This window comes from Triturus cristatus, chromosome 11 (assembly GCF_964204655.1).
Source record: "Triturus cristatus chromosome 11, aTriCri1.1, whole genome shotgun sequence".
NCBI lineage: Eukaryota > Metazoa > Chordata > Amphibia > Caudata > Salamandridae > Triturus > Triturus cristatus.
Window position 1 is genome coordinate 1,146,383,060 of NC_140594.1, and position 16,935 is coordinate 1,146,399,994.

General features: G+C 46.3%; 1 protein-coding gene across 1 annotated transcript in view; it reads left to right on the plus strand.

Moving 5' to 3' along the window:
* Positions 1-16,935, plus strand: part of LOC146788605 (uncharacterized) — a 278,749-nt gene that overhangs the window by 191,512 nt on the left and 70,302 nt on the right. The window contains exon 3 of the mRNA XM_085633176.1: positions 513-608. Within this exon, the coding sequence (XP_085489302.1) occupies positions 513-608 (96 nt within the window). The remainder of the gene's footprint in view (positions 1-512; positions 609-16,935) is intronic.

Here is a 16,935-nt window from a genome sequence, read left to right on the forward strand (position 1 = left end):
GTGGTGGCAAAAAAAATGTGTTAGGGCATATGTTGTGCGGCTTTTTTATAATCTGATGTTTTTGTGCTACTGTGAATCTGTACTGCATTATTTCAATGAGACCTTGCTGTGGGGTGGCAGGGTTATTGTGTTGCATTCTGTTTTGACGGTTTTGTTATGCTCTTTTATGTTTTAATTGTGCTTTTATGTTTTAATTGTGCTTTTATGTTATTGTGTGTATGTAATTGTGCTATATTCTGTAGCTAACTTTAGATATGACAGTAAGAGTTGCAACATTTGCAACCATAAGCAGCAGCTGCATGCAAAGTTCTAGTGAAGTGGCATGAAAAGTGCTGCAGTGACCAGCAGAATTTCATCTCTTCCAGAGGTGTGAAACTAGTACAGCTCAGCCTTTCACTACTTAAGATGCAAGCCAGTCTAAAACTGTGGCAGATGCTGTGATTTACCTTAGTTCTTACTTTATGTGCTGCAACCACTAATGTGCACACACAAACCTATTGTTTTTCTTTTAGAGGAATATTGTACTCTTTATCTAACCAACACATTGGAAAGTGAATCGCTTCCAGGGAATGCACAATGTTTTTTGGCGAGCCTCAGAGCATCTATAAGTAAGTTTAATAAATGACTTCCAGCTCTAGTTTGGGAATGGTAACTGAAACAGTGGATTCAAGAACTTTGTCAATTTCTGTTAGATGATAAAGTGTCTAAAACTGTTGTGGGACTTCCCTGATCCAATTGGACATTACAAGGACAGAGATGAGGTTCTGCTGAGAGGTGAGATGGCCAAACGTTCTTGCCATATTGGAAGGCATGCACCAGGTGCGTGCCTCCTGGGTCTATATTCAAGGCCTAAAAGTAAAAAATCTGGTAACAGACTCATATATCCAGCACTAGGTTTTGCTAACCAACATACCATCCGCCATTTGGTAAATGAAACTGTAATGTCAGTAGAGGGGCCCAATCTGAAAGCCTAATGTTGCCTGCAGAAGAAAATAGGCACATACATGGTAACTCTAAAGCCACTGCTCAAGCAGTATAGGATGGTCACTAACAGGAAACTGTGTGCACACAAGGATAGTGTTTTGCCCTCTCTTCTTTGGTAAGACACAGTGGAACCTCACCTAGGCACATGGATAGAAATGTATGAAGACTAAGAAATCATAAGAGGAGGTTTCCCCCTGCCTACCTACCTACCTACTTAACTTAATTATGTATTTCCAGTGAAAATACAAATCTATCTATCTATCTATCTATCTATCTATCTATCTATCTATCTATCTATCTATCTATCTATCTATCTATCTATCTATCTATCTATCTATCTATCTATCTATCTATCTATCTATCTATCTATCTATCTATCTATCTATCTATCTATCTATCTATCTATCTATCTATCTATCTATCTATCTATCTATCTATCTATCTATCTATCTATCTATCTCCACAATGCAGATACTAGATCTCCCAGTAAAGTACTAGATGAAAGGGATGAAAGCCTCTTGGTAATGCTTGGTCTCTCAGCAGCTTTCAAAACCCTTGATAGAGCATAAATCTCACAGTAATCTCTCCTTGCAAAAGCACCATTACCCTTGTTTCAGCTCAAGGCGATGGATCTTTTCCACCTTGAAGGACCTAATAGGACTCCACCCTTTCAGAAGGGTCCCTTCCTGGTGGCAACAACGTCTCATGCATAGCACCCTCGTAACAGTAGACTAACTTACTAGTGTATGCCACACTAAGACCCACCCGTAGGAGCATATCCCGGGATCTTAGGCCACGACGGACCAGTTCTCAACTTCAATATAACAACAATCCTAGTCTACACAAAAAACAAACATTTCTCTACACATTTAACAATTTTTCACAACCTTATTGATACTCACACCACTCCAGCAACTGCTTTCTTGTATTACCTTCCTGTGCCACTTTGCCAATCTTCAAGTTCTGGGCATTGGAATCAGGACTTTTTAAGGATCTTGACATTTATTCTAACTTGGGCAATTATTTTGTAGCTCCATTCAGGACATTAACCTAAATCAGGAATCAGGACTTTTTAAGGATTTTGACATTTATTCTAACTTGGGCAATTATTTTGTCGCTCCAACAAGGACAATAACCTAAACTCTGATCCTTTTGTTAAGGTGTATAACCTGTGCTGTGCTACCAACTGATAGAACGGAAATCTCATGGTAATCCATCCCTGTAAAAGCACCATTAACCTGGTTTCTGCTCAAAGCTATGGATCCTTTCCCGTGAATGACCCAATAGGACTCCTACAAAAACATGAGCATATCAAATGCAAATAAATATTTCAGTCAGTAACGAGAGTTGTGAGTAGTTTTAAAGGGATTCCTTTTCCAATCAAAATTTAAGTTTCTCTGACTCTTCATTCATTAGTCAGATATCAATCAGGCTACAGGATTCATAATAGAAAAAATAGAATCAATACAGAATATATCATAAATTGCAAACAGCGTGTTCCATAAAGGAAGGAATTCCTATTCTAAGGAAAGAATGAGTCATAAATGATATTAGTCAGAACTCATGAAGAGTTCAAGAAATATAAGGAAGAGTGAGCTTAGCATGAAACTAAATCAATAATTAATAACTGCAAAATCTCCGATAAAGAGAAATAAAGCATAGGGCAAATAAGTCTTAGCAAAGCCAGTTAGTCAAAGCATAAAGCTTGGGGTATTCAGCAAAAAGCTTCCATCTAAATCTGCCTTTGTTCCCCTGCAGCTGATTCTCTCTCCTCTTGTACAGGTCTGAGTCTGTCCGCTCTCTTCCCCAGAGTCTGCCCACACCACCTCCTTTCTCTGCAGAACTCAAAGAAATCCTGCTAAAAAGGACCCTCACCTAGAAATGCATATATAGTTCAGCAAAACGTTTCAAAACATGTGACATTAGTCCTTGTCCTCCATCCAATTGAAGTGAAGAACGACATCGACACCCCTCGGCTGTCTGCTCTTGTCATCAATCAGGCAAATTCTTGTAACACATTTGAAATTTACTCTAAATGTCATCATCTCCTAACTTCCTGCTAAAGAAACAATTACTCCAACAAGAAATTATTATTCAGGCCGGAAACAGTAAATACATTTTACAATAATAATAAGAAAAATGTGTGCTTTGTAGTTACTTTTGCTATAAAATTAATGATGCTTTGTTTAAGCAACTGAATAATGATAATTTCAAACTTGAGGATGTAAATTATAAGAAGCTCCTTTCTTTAATGAAGAAAAAAGGGGAGGCAAACATTCCAATCTTATCTCGACGACAGTGTTAAAGTTCCCAAAGCAAAAACTAAATCACAAGCTATATTTCAGTCTCTACACTTTAAAATGTGTGTTAATTCAGTACAAATATATGCTACTTTGCAATTAATTTTGCAAATTAATTCTACATTCTATAGTGAGTTCAAATCTAAACTAAACACATTAAAAGTAAACCATGAATTAATTGTGCATGTTTTACATGATTCATTAAATGGAAAGCATCTGACCAGGTCTCATGTTTTCACTTTTCCAGCTCCAAATGTCTGCGTGCCACTTTTAAAGGCAGTTTTATGTCTGAAGCTCGATGCAGCTTTTATCATTAGTAATGACGCTCTTTCACCCTTGACCACTAGCCCCTTACGCACATCCTAACCCTAAGAATGGGATTTGAAGAAACTGACCTGCATTAGTTTCAGTCCATTCTGACCTCCAGATCAGTTTGTAAGACTAAGGTCCTCATTCATGAAGTTTTGGCGCAGGGCAGTACGGCGAGGAATGTTGTTGCGCTGCCTTGTGTTAAAAGAAAAGGGCAGGAATGCACTGTATCTATGAGATATGGTGCCTTCATGTTCTTTTCCCCGGCACTGGCTACAATGGGCAGCCATGTGCCAATGCAGGCCCCCTTGCAAACTGGTGTAAGGGTGTCAACCTTGTAGGGTTGAATGTTTTTGTGCAGGAAGGGACACCTTCCTGTACAAAAACAATTATGAGGTGTTTTCCTCTTTCTATGTGTCCTACAGAATGCAGCATGCATAGAAAGAGGAAAAAACGAAGAGAAATAAGACATTCTCCCCTTTGAGCCTCCCTAATGCTACCCCTGGGGAGGCGTAGGAATCTGACGCATTCCCAAGTTTACGAAACCTTGTAAATCTGGGAATGCACCAGATTCCATGGATGTTGTGTGGGAACACCCACAGCAGCACCATTGAAACACCCACAGCAACACCCATGAAACGCCCCTTTCAAGCAGAGTAATGTATGAAATGGGGCCATATTTACAAGGCCATGAAAAGCCACACAAGGTGGCTTTACGTGGTCTTGTAAATATGGGCAGCCACTCTGCGCCACCGGAGTGTTAATAAAAGTGATGCACTGACGGCTAGGGGGCCTCATAAATGAGGCACTAAATTTGTATGAGTGACCTACCATCCTACCAAAAGCGGGGCATACCTCAAAGCTCTATCCTCCAACAATCCCTCTTTAACTCCTACACAGAACTTCAGCTACAATAAATCAAGCCAATAAATTGTTGTACATCAACATGCTGATGACAAGCAACTCTACCTAAGGGTTTTCGGGCCCAGTCAGCAGAGACCACCTGGCAATCCTACTCTTCAGACTGAAATGGAATCTACTGAAAACTAAATGTACTCTTCTCTATCCCACTGACTTCCTACCACCAATACACAAGTGAAGGAATCCCTACAATCTCTAAAATTCTTTCCCACTCTCATGCCAAATCTCCAAAGTTTCTCAAAGACCAACATCTTGATTGAGCTGATTATATTGGGAAATTGACAAGATCCTCCATTTAACTTACTCAAATACAATAACGATAACGTACTCAGACAGATCCTACTTTTAACTTACTTAAATACAATAACGATACCATACTCAGACAGACTTCGGATCAACTGGTCAAGCCCTGGATCTGAGCTGTTGCCTGCAAAATCTGTATTACTTGCAAATGATCACCTAATCATGAGTGCAATAAAATTAGATAACATGAGTCTTTCTCTAAGACACATTCACTGGTTTCGTGGGCAGTGAGGATAGACTTCAGAATTGGCTGCTTAACTCATAAAGTATCATCTTTTGGCTTACCACCATCTATCTATCTATCTATCTATCTATCTATCTATCTATCTATCTATCTATCTATCTATCTATCTATCTATCTATCTATCTATCTATCTATCTATCTATCTATCTATCTATCTATCTATCTATCTATCTATCTATCTATCTATCTATCTATCTATCTATCTATCTATCTATCTATCTATCTATCTATCTATCTCAAGTTATGATAAGATGGATGCCTCTTGCCTCTCAAGAGCAGAGTACACTGATATTTGAAAGATAAGGAAGCACAAAGTACCTGATCCAGAGAAACAGTGAAAAGTGTTAAGAACAGGTGAAACACTGGCGCTGATGTGAATTCTTCAGGCACTCCAATACCTTTCAGCCAATACCCCCATTTTATTATACAGAATCAGAACTGTCATCATAAGTTGTATGAATATTTACACTTTTTGATATTAAAAGCAATGGTATATCAAACAACTATATACACTCCACTTGTAAGTTAGTTGGAGAGCGTGACCCACAGGTGAGACTGCCTATCACCACATTAGTGGCCAACCAGCAACTGATAGTGGTCAACTGAAATGGCTGAAGGAGTGAAAAGGTTTGGTTGACTGAGGAAAATGGCGCTTCAGAGAAGGGATAAAAACCATAGGAGCGACAAATAAAACAAAAATGCACACCAAGTTGAGTAAGAACTGAGATAAGATACTGAAAATCCTTTGCAAGCACATATCTGCCAGGTACTGCAGAACATTTAGAACAGCATTTATTCACAACGCTCCTAGTCTTGACCTGGAAGTTCCTGTTTGACAGGCCAATGCCATCTTGGGAAGGAAGTAAGATAGACATGCTTATTGATAACAATTCTATCTAGAGTTTGTCTTGCTTTTAAGGGAGAACTAAAGTGTCACACTAGTTGACTGGTGAGCATGACCATATGTGTTAGGCTCTAAGGCACTAAAATGAAGTACACTGTGCAGAGAGTCCAGTGGAACCCCTATTGGTATACAGAGGCTAAATAGATAACACTATTTGTGGTATTATGGGGGAGCAGTTAGGCATATCCAAGGGTAGGGCTAAGCATTTGTTGTACTCACAGATGAAAAAATGAGACACACACTCAAGAATAGATCCAAGACCAAATTAAATAAATAACAGATTTTCAGACCAAGAACTGTAAGTCTTTTTAGGATATGAATTTTCAAAGTTTACCAAATGAATTACTATTGTGAGCAAGAGGGGGCGTGGTGCTTAATAAATGATTTATAGACATTTTCTTCAATACATTTTTTTCAATTCTCAGTCGTCTTATTGAGTTAAAAGACAGATATGACCATGTGGAAGGTATGATAAAATACAATATGATATGATATATGATATGGTATATGACATATGATATGATATTAATTTATGAAGCATGTGATGACTTAGGAAGAGGGTGTCATAACGGTGCTTGGCAGTTAGAGTTGGTAATGGCTGAGCATCAGTGAAGAGAAGGACAATCTCGACCCTCATGCAGAAGATATATTTAACTGGCTACCAGTAGCCTGCACTACATTTGCTCCTCTTCGAAAGTCCAAACAAGCTAGGCACCGTAAGGTTGCGGAATAGTTCTTGTAAGACCTAAAAATAGCAAAATCTGCACTCCCCCGAACAGAATGAAAATGGCGGATTAACTACTCAACAGAGGATGAGGAAGTCCATTCCTCCATCTTAAAGAATATAAAAAAATTATCAAAAAGCCAAACTGTCTCCTTTTCTAATAAAATCTCGGTCTCTCTGAATAAGTCCAAGGTAATTTCTAGCACAGCCTCTGAATTTCCCAATCCTAACAGGGTGACTATCTTCATCCAAATCAACACAGGATCCATGCAACACTCTTAATTAATTCTCTATTGAGAAAATCGATATAATAAAGGTTAGCATCCCTGCAAGTACACCTCCTAATGTTACATTTACTGTAAATAGTAATCCTCTCAAACTATCTTTCTTCCCCGCTATAATTAAAGAGGTTTTTCTGGACCTTTTATCAAAAGTCAAATGAGGCTCCCCCAATGAAAAAAGGTCTTCCCCCAGCGCGCTGGGAGTGCGCACCGTACATCCGGGGTGGGGGTACGCTGCGTACATACGGGGGGCTGGGGGTACGCTCCGTACATATGGGGTGCTGGGGGTACGCTCCGTACATACGGGGGTGGGGGTACGCTCTGTACATACGGGGGGCTGGGGGGTACGCTCCGTACATACGGGGTGCTGGGGGGTACGCTCCGTACATACGGGGGTGGGGGTACGCTCCGTACATATGGGGGTGGGGGTATGCTCCATACATACGGGGTGCTGGGGGGTACGCTCCGTACATACGGGGGTGGGGGTTCGCTGCGTACATACGGGGGCTGGGGGTACGCTCCGTGCATACGCGGGGGGGCTGGGGGTACGGCGTGTACACACGGGGGGGCTGGGGGGGTGTTCGGCGCGTACCGGGCACCTGTTTGGACATCTCCATGGTTGCTATGGGAGTTCGCTCCGGACGGTCTTTTTTCCATACAGTTGTACAATCGGACGGATGGAACGGATCGTACTTGCGCATTCGGACTTCAGTTTTCCCATTTGTACGTAAAAATGTCCGGGGACGTGTCGGAGACTTTTCCCGACCCGAGGACGTGTGGGGGAATTTTCCCAATGCGATTCGTATGGACTTTTTCCCATACGAATCGTACTTGCCACTTTGTACGGGACTTGTACGATTCGGTCGGAAAAAAATCCAGATACGAATCGTACGGGGAAAATTTTTCCAGGATCGGAATCGGCCCCTTTATGTATTATTTGTACAATTTTTTAGTTTAATCTACATTGCTTACATTTATATTATTATGTTGTTATTTAAAATGTAATTATTTTAAATTTGTTTTTTATATGTAATACATTTGTAGCTAAATGTATTCTTTCATATTGTTTACATTTTTATGCGTAATTAAATTGACATGTTTTTTAAAAGTTTTTGAATTATTGGGTATATATGTATATATATATATATATCCAAACAAAGTCTGACAACTGGAGCTCCACAGCTTTTTGAGTCGGGCCGGTTACAGGTGTGTCAGACACCTCATAAATCCAAAAAGCGCACACGCCACCCAGCAGCAGCGCGAAACCGACCACACCAGCGTGCGTTATTAAAATCCTTTATTCCGGGCAAAACAGCATGACGCGTTTCGAGGTCAGGTACCTCTTAATCATATGCACAGTTGAGAGGGTGGGATCGTCAGCTATTTCAAACGTAACTTCAAACATTGAAAGAGGACTACTGTCCATTCATTTAAAGAGGCAGTCTCTTTTAGCGCTTTTTGGATATATATATATATATATATATATATTCACTGAAAAAACCATAGGTTTCACACATGTTATAGTTAGCTGGACATTTTACTGATAAAAAACCAATGAAATTCCCCCGTTATAGTTACTGTAGGCAACTATAACTCACGCGACCGCAATCCTCTGCTGATGCTAATACTGTATTTAGACACTTATTTGCCCATGTCTTCTTCCATTAAATTTTAGCTATACATATATTACAAATATTTTTTTTTCATAAAGACACATATGTCATCAGCAGAGGATTACGGTCGCGTGAGTTATAGTTGCCTACAGTAACTATAACGGGGGAATTTCATTGGTTTTTTATCAGTAAAATGTCCAGCTAACTATAACATGTGTGAAACCTATGGTTTTTTCAGTGAACTTGCAAGGTTTTTTAAATGCTAATTCCTAACTATAACGTGTGTGAAACCTATGGTTTTTTCAGTGAATTTGTACGGTTTTTTAAATGCTAAGTTACTTTACGCCATTTGTGGCGTGCGCGCCCACTTAACGCAGTTCGTTCCGTGCGCGCACGGTGCGCTTCGTGCACCGTGCGTGCACAGTGAGCACGCGGTGCGCTTCGCGCACCGCGTGCCCACGTTACGCTACATGGGCCATGAACGCACGATGCGCTTCGCGCACCGTGCGCACATGGTGGAAATATGATGAGCATCGCTGTGATATTTAAAATATGTGTTAGTTTTAACACTAATAAGCCATGCGCAAAAGGTGCCCTTCAGGAACCTTTTTCACACGGGGTGGGGAGAGTGTGGATATTTTATTTTATTTTTTTTAAAATTTTTTACTGTAAGCGTAATCGGCGAAATTTTCAAAAAAATTAAAATTGCCTTTTTTCCCTTGGGGGGTCGTTGGGGACTCCATGGACATGGCTAGGTGCTTGGGAGCTGTCTAAACAGCCCCTTTACATGTTTTGGGGCTTTGTTTTTCCACCCCCTGTCCGAGTGCGAGAGAGAAAATGGCGGCCGCCGCTTCCTGGTTTCGACCGATTCGAATGTTTACTAAGATCTAAGGGCCAATCAGAATCGCGCTCGGGCACGTCACCGTACGCGTACGGTAAGCGCACCGTAAGCGCACCGTAAGCTGGCTCAGATATATATATTGATTTAAAGGCTATTTTCTCAGAATCTACTGAACAGATTTACACCAAACCTACAAAAGGCACTTCCTTGACTTGAGGACTACCTCTCTGCCAAATTTCAAGTAATTCTGTTCAGCCGTTCGGGCTGTAGCTGTGTCTAAAGGTCCTATGGAAAAATGCATGGGAAAAACGCGTTTTGGGACCCCCCTTTTATCTCAGCCCCCGCTTGACGAATCCCCCCGAGACTTTCAGGGTAGGAGCGGAGCGTAGCGCCCCACCTATTTTGAAAAGTTCGCGAGGATTCGTCAACCGGCGCCAAAGTTATTCAAAATAGAATGTTGCGGATTTCCTATGGAAACGTGGTCCTAACTATAACTACCTACTGGCGACCGCCAGTAGGTAATATATATATATATATATCACAAGAAAAGTCTCCAAATAGGGAGCCCCCAACCCTTCAGGGCGGCCTCATGAACGGGCATGGAGAAACCCGCTAATTCTACCAACAGACAAATCGAGCGAGGCCCACTTCTGGAGAGGAACATCTTTAATTACAAGTAATGCCGTCCGTGAGCCCTCCATAGTCCTACATGTGGATCTCTGACAAAATTTCGAAGGTCAGAAAATCGACCTACAAAAATATCGCAACAACAATATCAATGTCAAGAATATCGACATCCTATCTACAACATGGTAAGTACAAAGATATCGATAATTAAATATCGATGTCAAAAATATCGTTAGTAAAAAATATCGTTTATTTTTTAGTTAACAAATATATGTAAAATAAACCAAATAATACTTATAAATAAAATAAACATAATTAAATACATTTTATAATATTTAAAATTTATAATTAATATATATAATTTAATAAAACATTAATTAAACATATACATGGTGTCGATTCCGATCCTGTAAAAACCGGGTACGAACCGTCGGACGGAGCATTTTCTCCGTCCGACTCGTTCCCGGTTGTAACAATTTACAAACATGCAAGTACGATTCGCACGGAAATACTATTTCCGTACGAATCGTACAAAACACCGACCGACGAAAATAAACATACAAATGTGATCCGGAAAAGCGCGACGTGACGTCGGGACGCATGCAGCCTGCGGTTCACGAACCAGGAAGTACGATTCGTACCGACGTCATCCCGCACGGAGAATATTTTCCGGCAGCCAAAAACTGCCGGGAAATCAGGACGACGCACACAAGGAGCACATGTACGCGACGGACAGACATGGACCCGAACCTACGTGTCATCCCGGTCCTCATAGCAGTCGACCTTCTCTACAGGTACCGACGCCGACATCGCAGAAGGTCAGAACAACACCCAGGGGCAAAGGGGGGGGGCAGGGGCAGGACACAAAACCCCCACCCAAGTCACACAGCACACATGCCTTGGACATACCTGACCTCCAGGCCCTGGTCACTTCGAGGGGGTGGGGGCGTGTCCAGCAACGCCAGTGTCCGCCACAACGGAAGTGGGTGACGACGCGAACCGGCAACTCAACAATACAGGTACGTGTCAAGAATTCCTGTCATACAAGGGAAACACGCCCTTATGTAAACAGGAGAGCTGTTACATAACTCAAGGGAAACACGCCCTTATGTAAACAGGAGAGCTGTTACATAACTCAAGGAAAACACGCCCTATAAAGGGAGGAACCGGGAGGTACAAGGCTGTCGGATATTGTGTTTACACCGACGTACCTGCTTCGTGAAGAGCAGTGTTCCGGAGTGGTGCTCCAGTAAGGCAAGAACGGAGGTAGGTCGAGTCATTACTCCCTGGGCCGTGTCTTGCCCCATCGTCACCTGTGAAGGACCCGGAAGCTCTACCGGTCAACCATTGAGCTTCGCTTTTTGACTCGGCTGAGTCCAAGCGCAGTGGCGCTTTTGCTGGTTGGAGTCGTAACTCCCAGCCCGACCAGAGACACATAGACTGCCAGCTGTAACGCACACCAGGAGGTGTTTGCCGCGTTACAGACTCGGAAGTCCACAGGATCGATCGAGCGGCTGCTCTCGGTTCAGTCTTCTTGCTTGTGATTGGGGTATCGGTGACGCATCACCAGGAGGTGACTCCGCGTCCCGGTGCAGTCTGAGGAAGAGGTTGAGCGGCTGCTCCCTTCAGGTAGAGACCCCGGCTGGGTGTTTCCCTGACTCCTCGATTCTCCCCAACACTCTTCGTGCCCCTCACAGCCTACCGATTGGCATTGTCGGCCATTTCATTTCTGCCCTCTGTTGGCATACGCCGGGATCGGCGTATATGCAGAGGACGGTTAGGACCATCCGTGCTGTGGGCTGGTAACGTACTTAGCCTGGAGGATTCCAGTGACTATAACTTTTGTTTGTTCTTTGTATTTTATTTTCCTTCATTAAAAGAACTAACCCTTCACAAGTGGTTGCGTCCTCATTGTCGTGTCTGTTAAACGATCCTGAGACGTTCAGGGCGTTACAGTACGTACCGTACCCACGCCTTAAGAGCGTGGGTACGAGTCGTACCACGCCCACACCTACGTCACCCTAACAATGGCGGTACGGCCCGTACCCACGTGCCAAAGGCCTGGGTACGGGCCGTACCACCATTGGTGGGGTGATGTAGGGGTAAGCGTGGTACGACTCGTACCCACGCACTGAAGGCCTGGGTATGGTGCGTACCCCTACGGCACCCCAACAATGGCGGTACGGCCCGTACCCATGTGCCAAAGGCCTGGGTACAGGCCGCACAAGCATTCTACAGCGTGGGTACAGGTATGTACGGACCGTACCCCCACCCGCGTATGCATGGAGCGTACCCCCACCCCAACAGTGTATGTACGGACCGTACCCTCACCCGCGTATGTGAGGAGCGTACCCCCACCCCAACAGTGTATGTATGGACCGTACCCTCACCCGCGTATGCATGGAGCGTACCCCCACCCCAACAGTGTATGTACGGACCGTACCCCCACCCGCGTATGTATGGAGCGTACCCCCACCCCAACAGTGTATGTACGGAACGTACCCCCACCCGCGTATGCATGGAGCGTACCCCCATCCCAACAGTGTATGTACGGACCATACCCCCACCCGCGTATGTATGGAGCGTACCCCCACCCCAACAGTGAATGTATGGACCGTACCCCCACCCGCGTATGTATGGAGCGTACCCCCACCCCAACAGTGTATGTACGGACCGTACCCCCATCCGCGTATGCATGGAGCGTACCCCCACCCCAACAGTGTATGTACGGACCGTACCCCCACCCGCGTATGCATGGAGCGTACCCCCACCCCAACAGTGTATGTACGGACCGTACCCCCACCCACGTATGTATGGAGCGTACCCCCACCCCAACAGTGTATGTACGGACCGTACCCCCACCCGCGTATGTATGGAGCGTACCCCCACCCCAACAGTGTATGTACGGACCGTACCCCCACCCGCGTATGCATGGAGCGTACCCCCACCCCAACAGTGTATGTACGGACCGTACCCCCACCCACGTATGTTCGGAGCGTACATGTCCAGACATAGGAGGGGTGGGTGCCTATCACTCTCAGCAGTGCCCAGACACAGGAGGGGTGGGTGCCTATCACTCCCAGCAGTGCCCAGACACAGGAGGGGTGGGTGCCTATCACTCCCAGCAGTGCCCACACATAGGAGGGGTTGGTGCCTATCACTCCCAGCAGTGCCCAGACATAGGAGGGGTGGGTGCAGAGTCCTCCCAGCAGTGCCCAGACATAGGAGTGGTGGGTGCCTATCACTCCCAGCAGTGCCCAGACACAGGAGGGGTGGGTGCAGAGTCCTCCCAGCAGTGCCCACACATAGGAGGGGTGGGTGCCTATCACTCCCAGCAGTGCCCAGACATAGGAGGGGTGGGTGCCTATCACTCCCAGCAGTGCCCAGACACAGGAGGGTTGGGTGCAGAGTCCTCCCAGCAGTGCCCACACATAGGAGGGTGGGTGCAGAGTCCTCCCAGCAGTGCCCAGACATAGGAGGGGTGGGTGCCTATCACTCCCAGCAGTGCCCAGACATAGGAGGGGTGGGTGCCTATCACTCCCAGCAGTGCCCAGACACAGGAGGGGTGGGTGCAGAGTCCTCCCAGCAGTGCCCAGACATAGGAGGGGTGGGTGCAGAGTTCTCCCAGCAGTGCCCAGACATAGGAGGGGTGGGTGCCTATCACTCCCAGCAGTGCTCAGACATAGGAGGGGTGGGTGCCTATCACTCCCAGCAGTGCCCATACACAGGAGGGGTGGGTGCAGAGTCCTCCCAGCAGTGCCCAGACATAGGAGGGGTGGGTGCAGAGTCCTCCCAGCAGTGCCCAGACATAGGAGGGGTGGGTGCCTATCACTCCCAGCAGTGCCCAGACATAGGAGGGGTGGGTGCAGAGTCCTCCCAGCAGTGCACAGACACAGGAGGGGTGGGTGCAGAGTCCCCCCCAGCAGTGCCCATGGAACGAAAAGGGTGGAGTACCCACAGATCCAATGGCCACAAATGTCAGTCAGGTGCACAAAGACCCTGAAGTACATGTACCACATGTGTGCGAGGCTGGGAGTACATACATGCATAGTGCCCAAAAGAGAACATGTCCACATGAAGTCATGTCAACAGTCTACATACACAAGTACAGTGACCACCAAGGATGCCACGAATGATGCAGGTGGAGACATCGCTCAGCATGCATGTGCAAAGTTGAAGGAGTCCGTCACACACCCAGCTAATGTAGACACAGCTCAGCACTACATATTGGAAACACCCTGCAGGGAAGATGTCAGGTTACACAGAGGAAGGAACACACCTTGGGACGATGTCACCATGCAGTAACTGCTTACATGAACAAAGTAATTTAGCCAACAGCTTGTGATGGCACACAGATACCAGGGTCCACCCTATGACCAGCACAAGACTACATTTCCCACACACCCAACACATTATCACCACCCAAAATCATGGAGCAGGTCCACCAACAGCAATACCAGAAAAACAGTAGCGTTCTAAGGAAAAAGAAATTGCTTTATTCAGCATCCAAAAATATGTTTGTCCTTTGAAAGTTCATAATTTACAATGCCCATAGGGCAATCCAAAGTTCCAATCCAGGTGGGGGACACATTGGGACGCGTGTCCCCTAGCTTGCCTGCACAGTCAGACTCCTTTGTCTTCCACGGGGGGGGCATCATGTGGGGGGGAAGGACCAGGCACCGCAGGGACAGGAGGGGCAAGGGTAGGCGTCGTGGGTGCAGGGACGGAGGACTCTACCACAGGAGGTGGGGCAGCGCCAAAGGTGGAGGTCAGGATGGCGCTGCACACGTTAGCAAGGTCCCCCAGCGTCTCCCCTGCACCCGAAGGAACCACAGGCCCCAAAGAGGGGGGGGGGGTCACAGGGATGGGTCGCAGCGCCACTGGGGGAGGGTGTGGACAGGGGGGGGACTCAACTCCCCTGCCGGTGTCCTGCCTCCACCGCTTGCGGGGTGGTGCCACACTGGGGCTGATGGACAGACTGGGCAGGACTGACCCTGTATCCGACTCTTGGGCAGGAGAGCTGAGGGAAGTGGATTTGGAGGGAGTGGATTTTGCGGAATGCGGACTCCCACTCTGGCTGCGTGTCGTACATTTGCCCCCCGACCCAGTGGGTGTGCCTACTTCACCCTGTGTGTGCGTGCCAGGAGGTGTGCGCTTGGCCTTCCCTGCCTGTGTCTGTTGTGGTGTGTGCATGCTGACGTCTGGGTGTACGTGGGACAGGCATGGGAGTTGGAAGTGTGGATGGGGCAGGGGTAGGGGGTTGGACGAAGCGCTGCAGGAGACCCACTGCTGCAGTCAGTGTCGAGTCAATGGACCTCAGCAAGTTGCGTTGGTCAGCCTGCGATGCTGAAATGCCCTCCATGTATGCCTCCATGTTGTTGAGCACTCGGCTGTGGCCATGGAGGACATTAAGCATCGCAGTCTGACCAACCTGCAACTGCCGCAGGATGTCCACAGACTCGGCATTGGCGGCAGCAGTGGAGACAGGGGCAGGGGGTGCGGTGCCTGGCAGGAAGGAGACAAGTGGTGACCTAGCACGCCGGGAAGGGCCACGAGCAAGTGGTAGGCCGGTGATTGCAATGGAGGGGGCGGGGAGAGATGTTGTGCTGCTTTCAGCTGTTGGAGCAGCCTCCGCCCCCTCGGAGAGCTCAGCCTCGGACCCGTCAGCTTCATATTCTGTGGTGGCACTGGACAGGTCCTCCGGCTCACTCCCCTCGGCCTCCGTTCCACTCGATGTGCCAGCCAAGATGTCACTGCTGGCCCTGGTGCTCGGTCCCTCCTCACGGTCCGTGCCGGTGTCTCCATCCGTGTCCCCCGATGATGCTGTGGGCAAGGTGAAGAGACAGGAATTAATCAGACACCTGTATACATATGTCACATGAGTCAAATCTACATAGGTCACAGTGCATAGCCTGAAAAGAAAGATGAGTAACATCTACAATACAAGGTACATATGTAGGCCCTGCAACACACAGTTGGTTGACCCACCATGCCACTGAGAAACTATGGAGAGCATGACACAATTGCAAATGACATGATATGGATTTGGACAGAGGAGCCAGGCTCTGGGGACAATCCAGCACTGCATCTGCACCACACAGCGTTACCGTAAATAGGGATGAGCAGGGACCATCTCCATGAACTTTAGGCACTTGCTGCAAAGGTAATACTTAAACACATGCCCAACATGACTGGGTCACTGCACCTTGAGTGTATGTCCAGACAAACATCACACACTGTCCAGACCTAGCAAGGAGATTTCAGGTTTTGACATGTAGGCCTTGCCCGCACCAACCACCCCCTACATGAGACAATTTGTTGAGACACAGGAAGAACTTACATCTCGTAGTCTGGGAGAAATACACATGGCCTGCAAGAAGTCCTGATTGGACACAAAATACCCCTGGTGCGCCTGTACAAAGATATCTTTTACAAATGGCCATCATCAGATAATTGTACCAAGACACACAGGCACTGGCCCCCGTGAGTATGAACAAGGAAAATTAGGTCAGCCTGTAGAGTGGACACATGTAGAACACTTTACGTAAATATCAATGGGGCCAGTGTACAATGGCACAGAGCACAACCTATGCTGTAGACACTGAGATTGGCCACATTTTGTGATTACACACATGATACCTAGGAAAAGATGCCCCAGGGTACAGTAGTGGCCACACTACTCCATGGTCCTGAATGGTAATGACTGCAACACAGGCCACCATCCCTGCACTCTGCATATCTAGCACTCATGCACATCATGTCACAGGCCACAACATAGGACATGCTTGCTGTAAGGCATTACACTTTAGAGACATACTCCTATGTCTGGACTCAGCATCAGTGCCAACTGACATGGACCCCAAAAATACTGAACTGGACAGGGC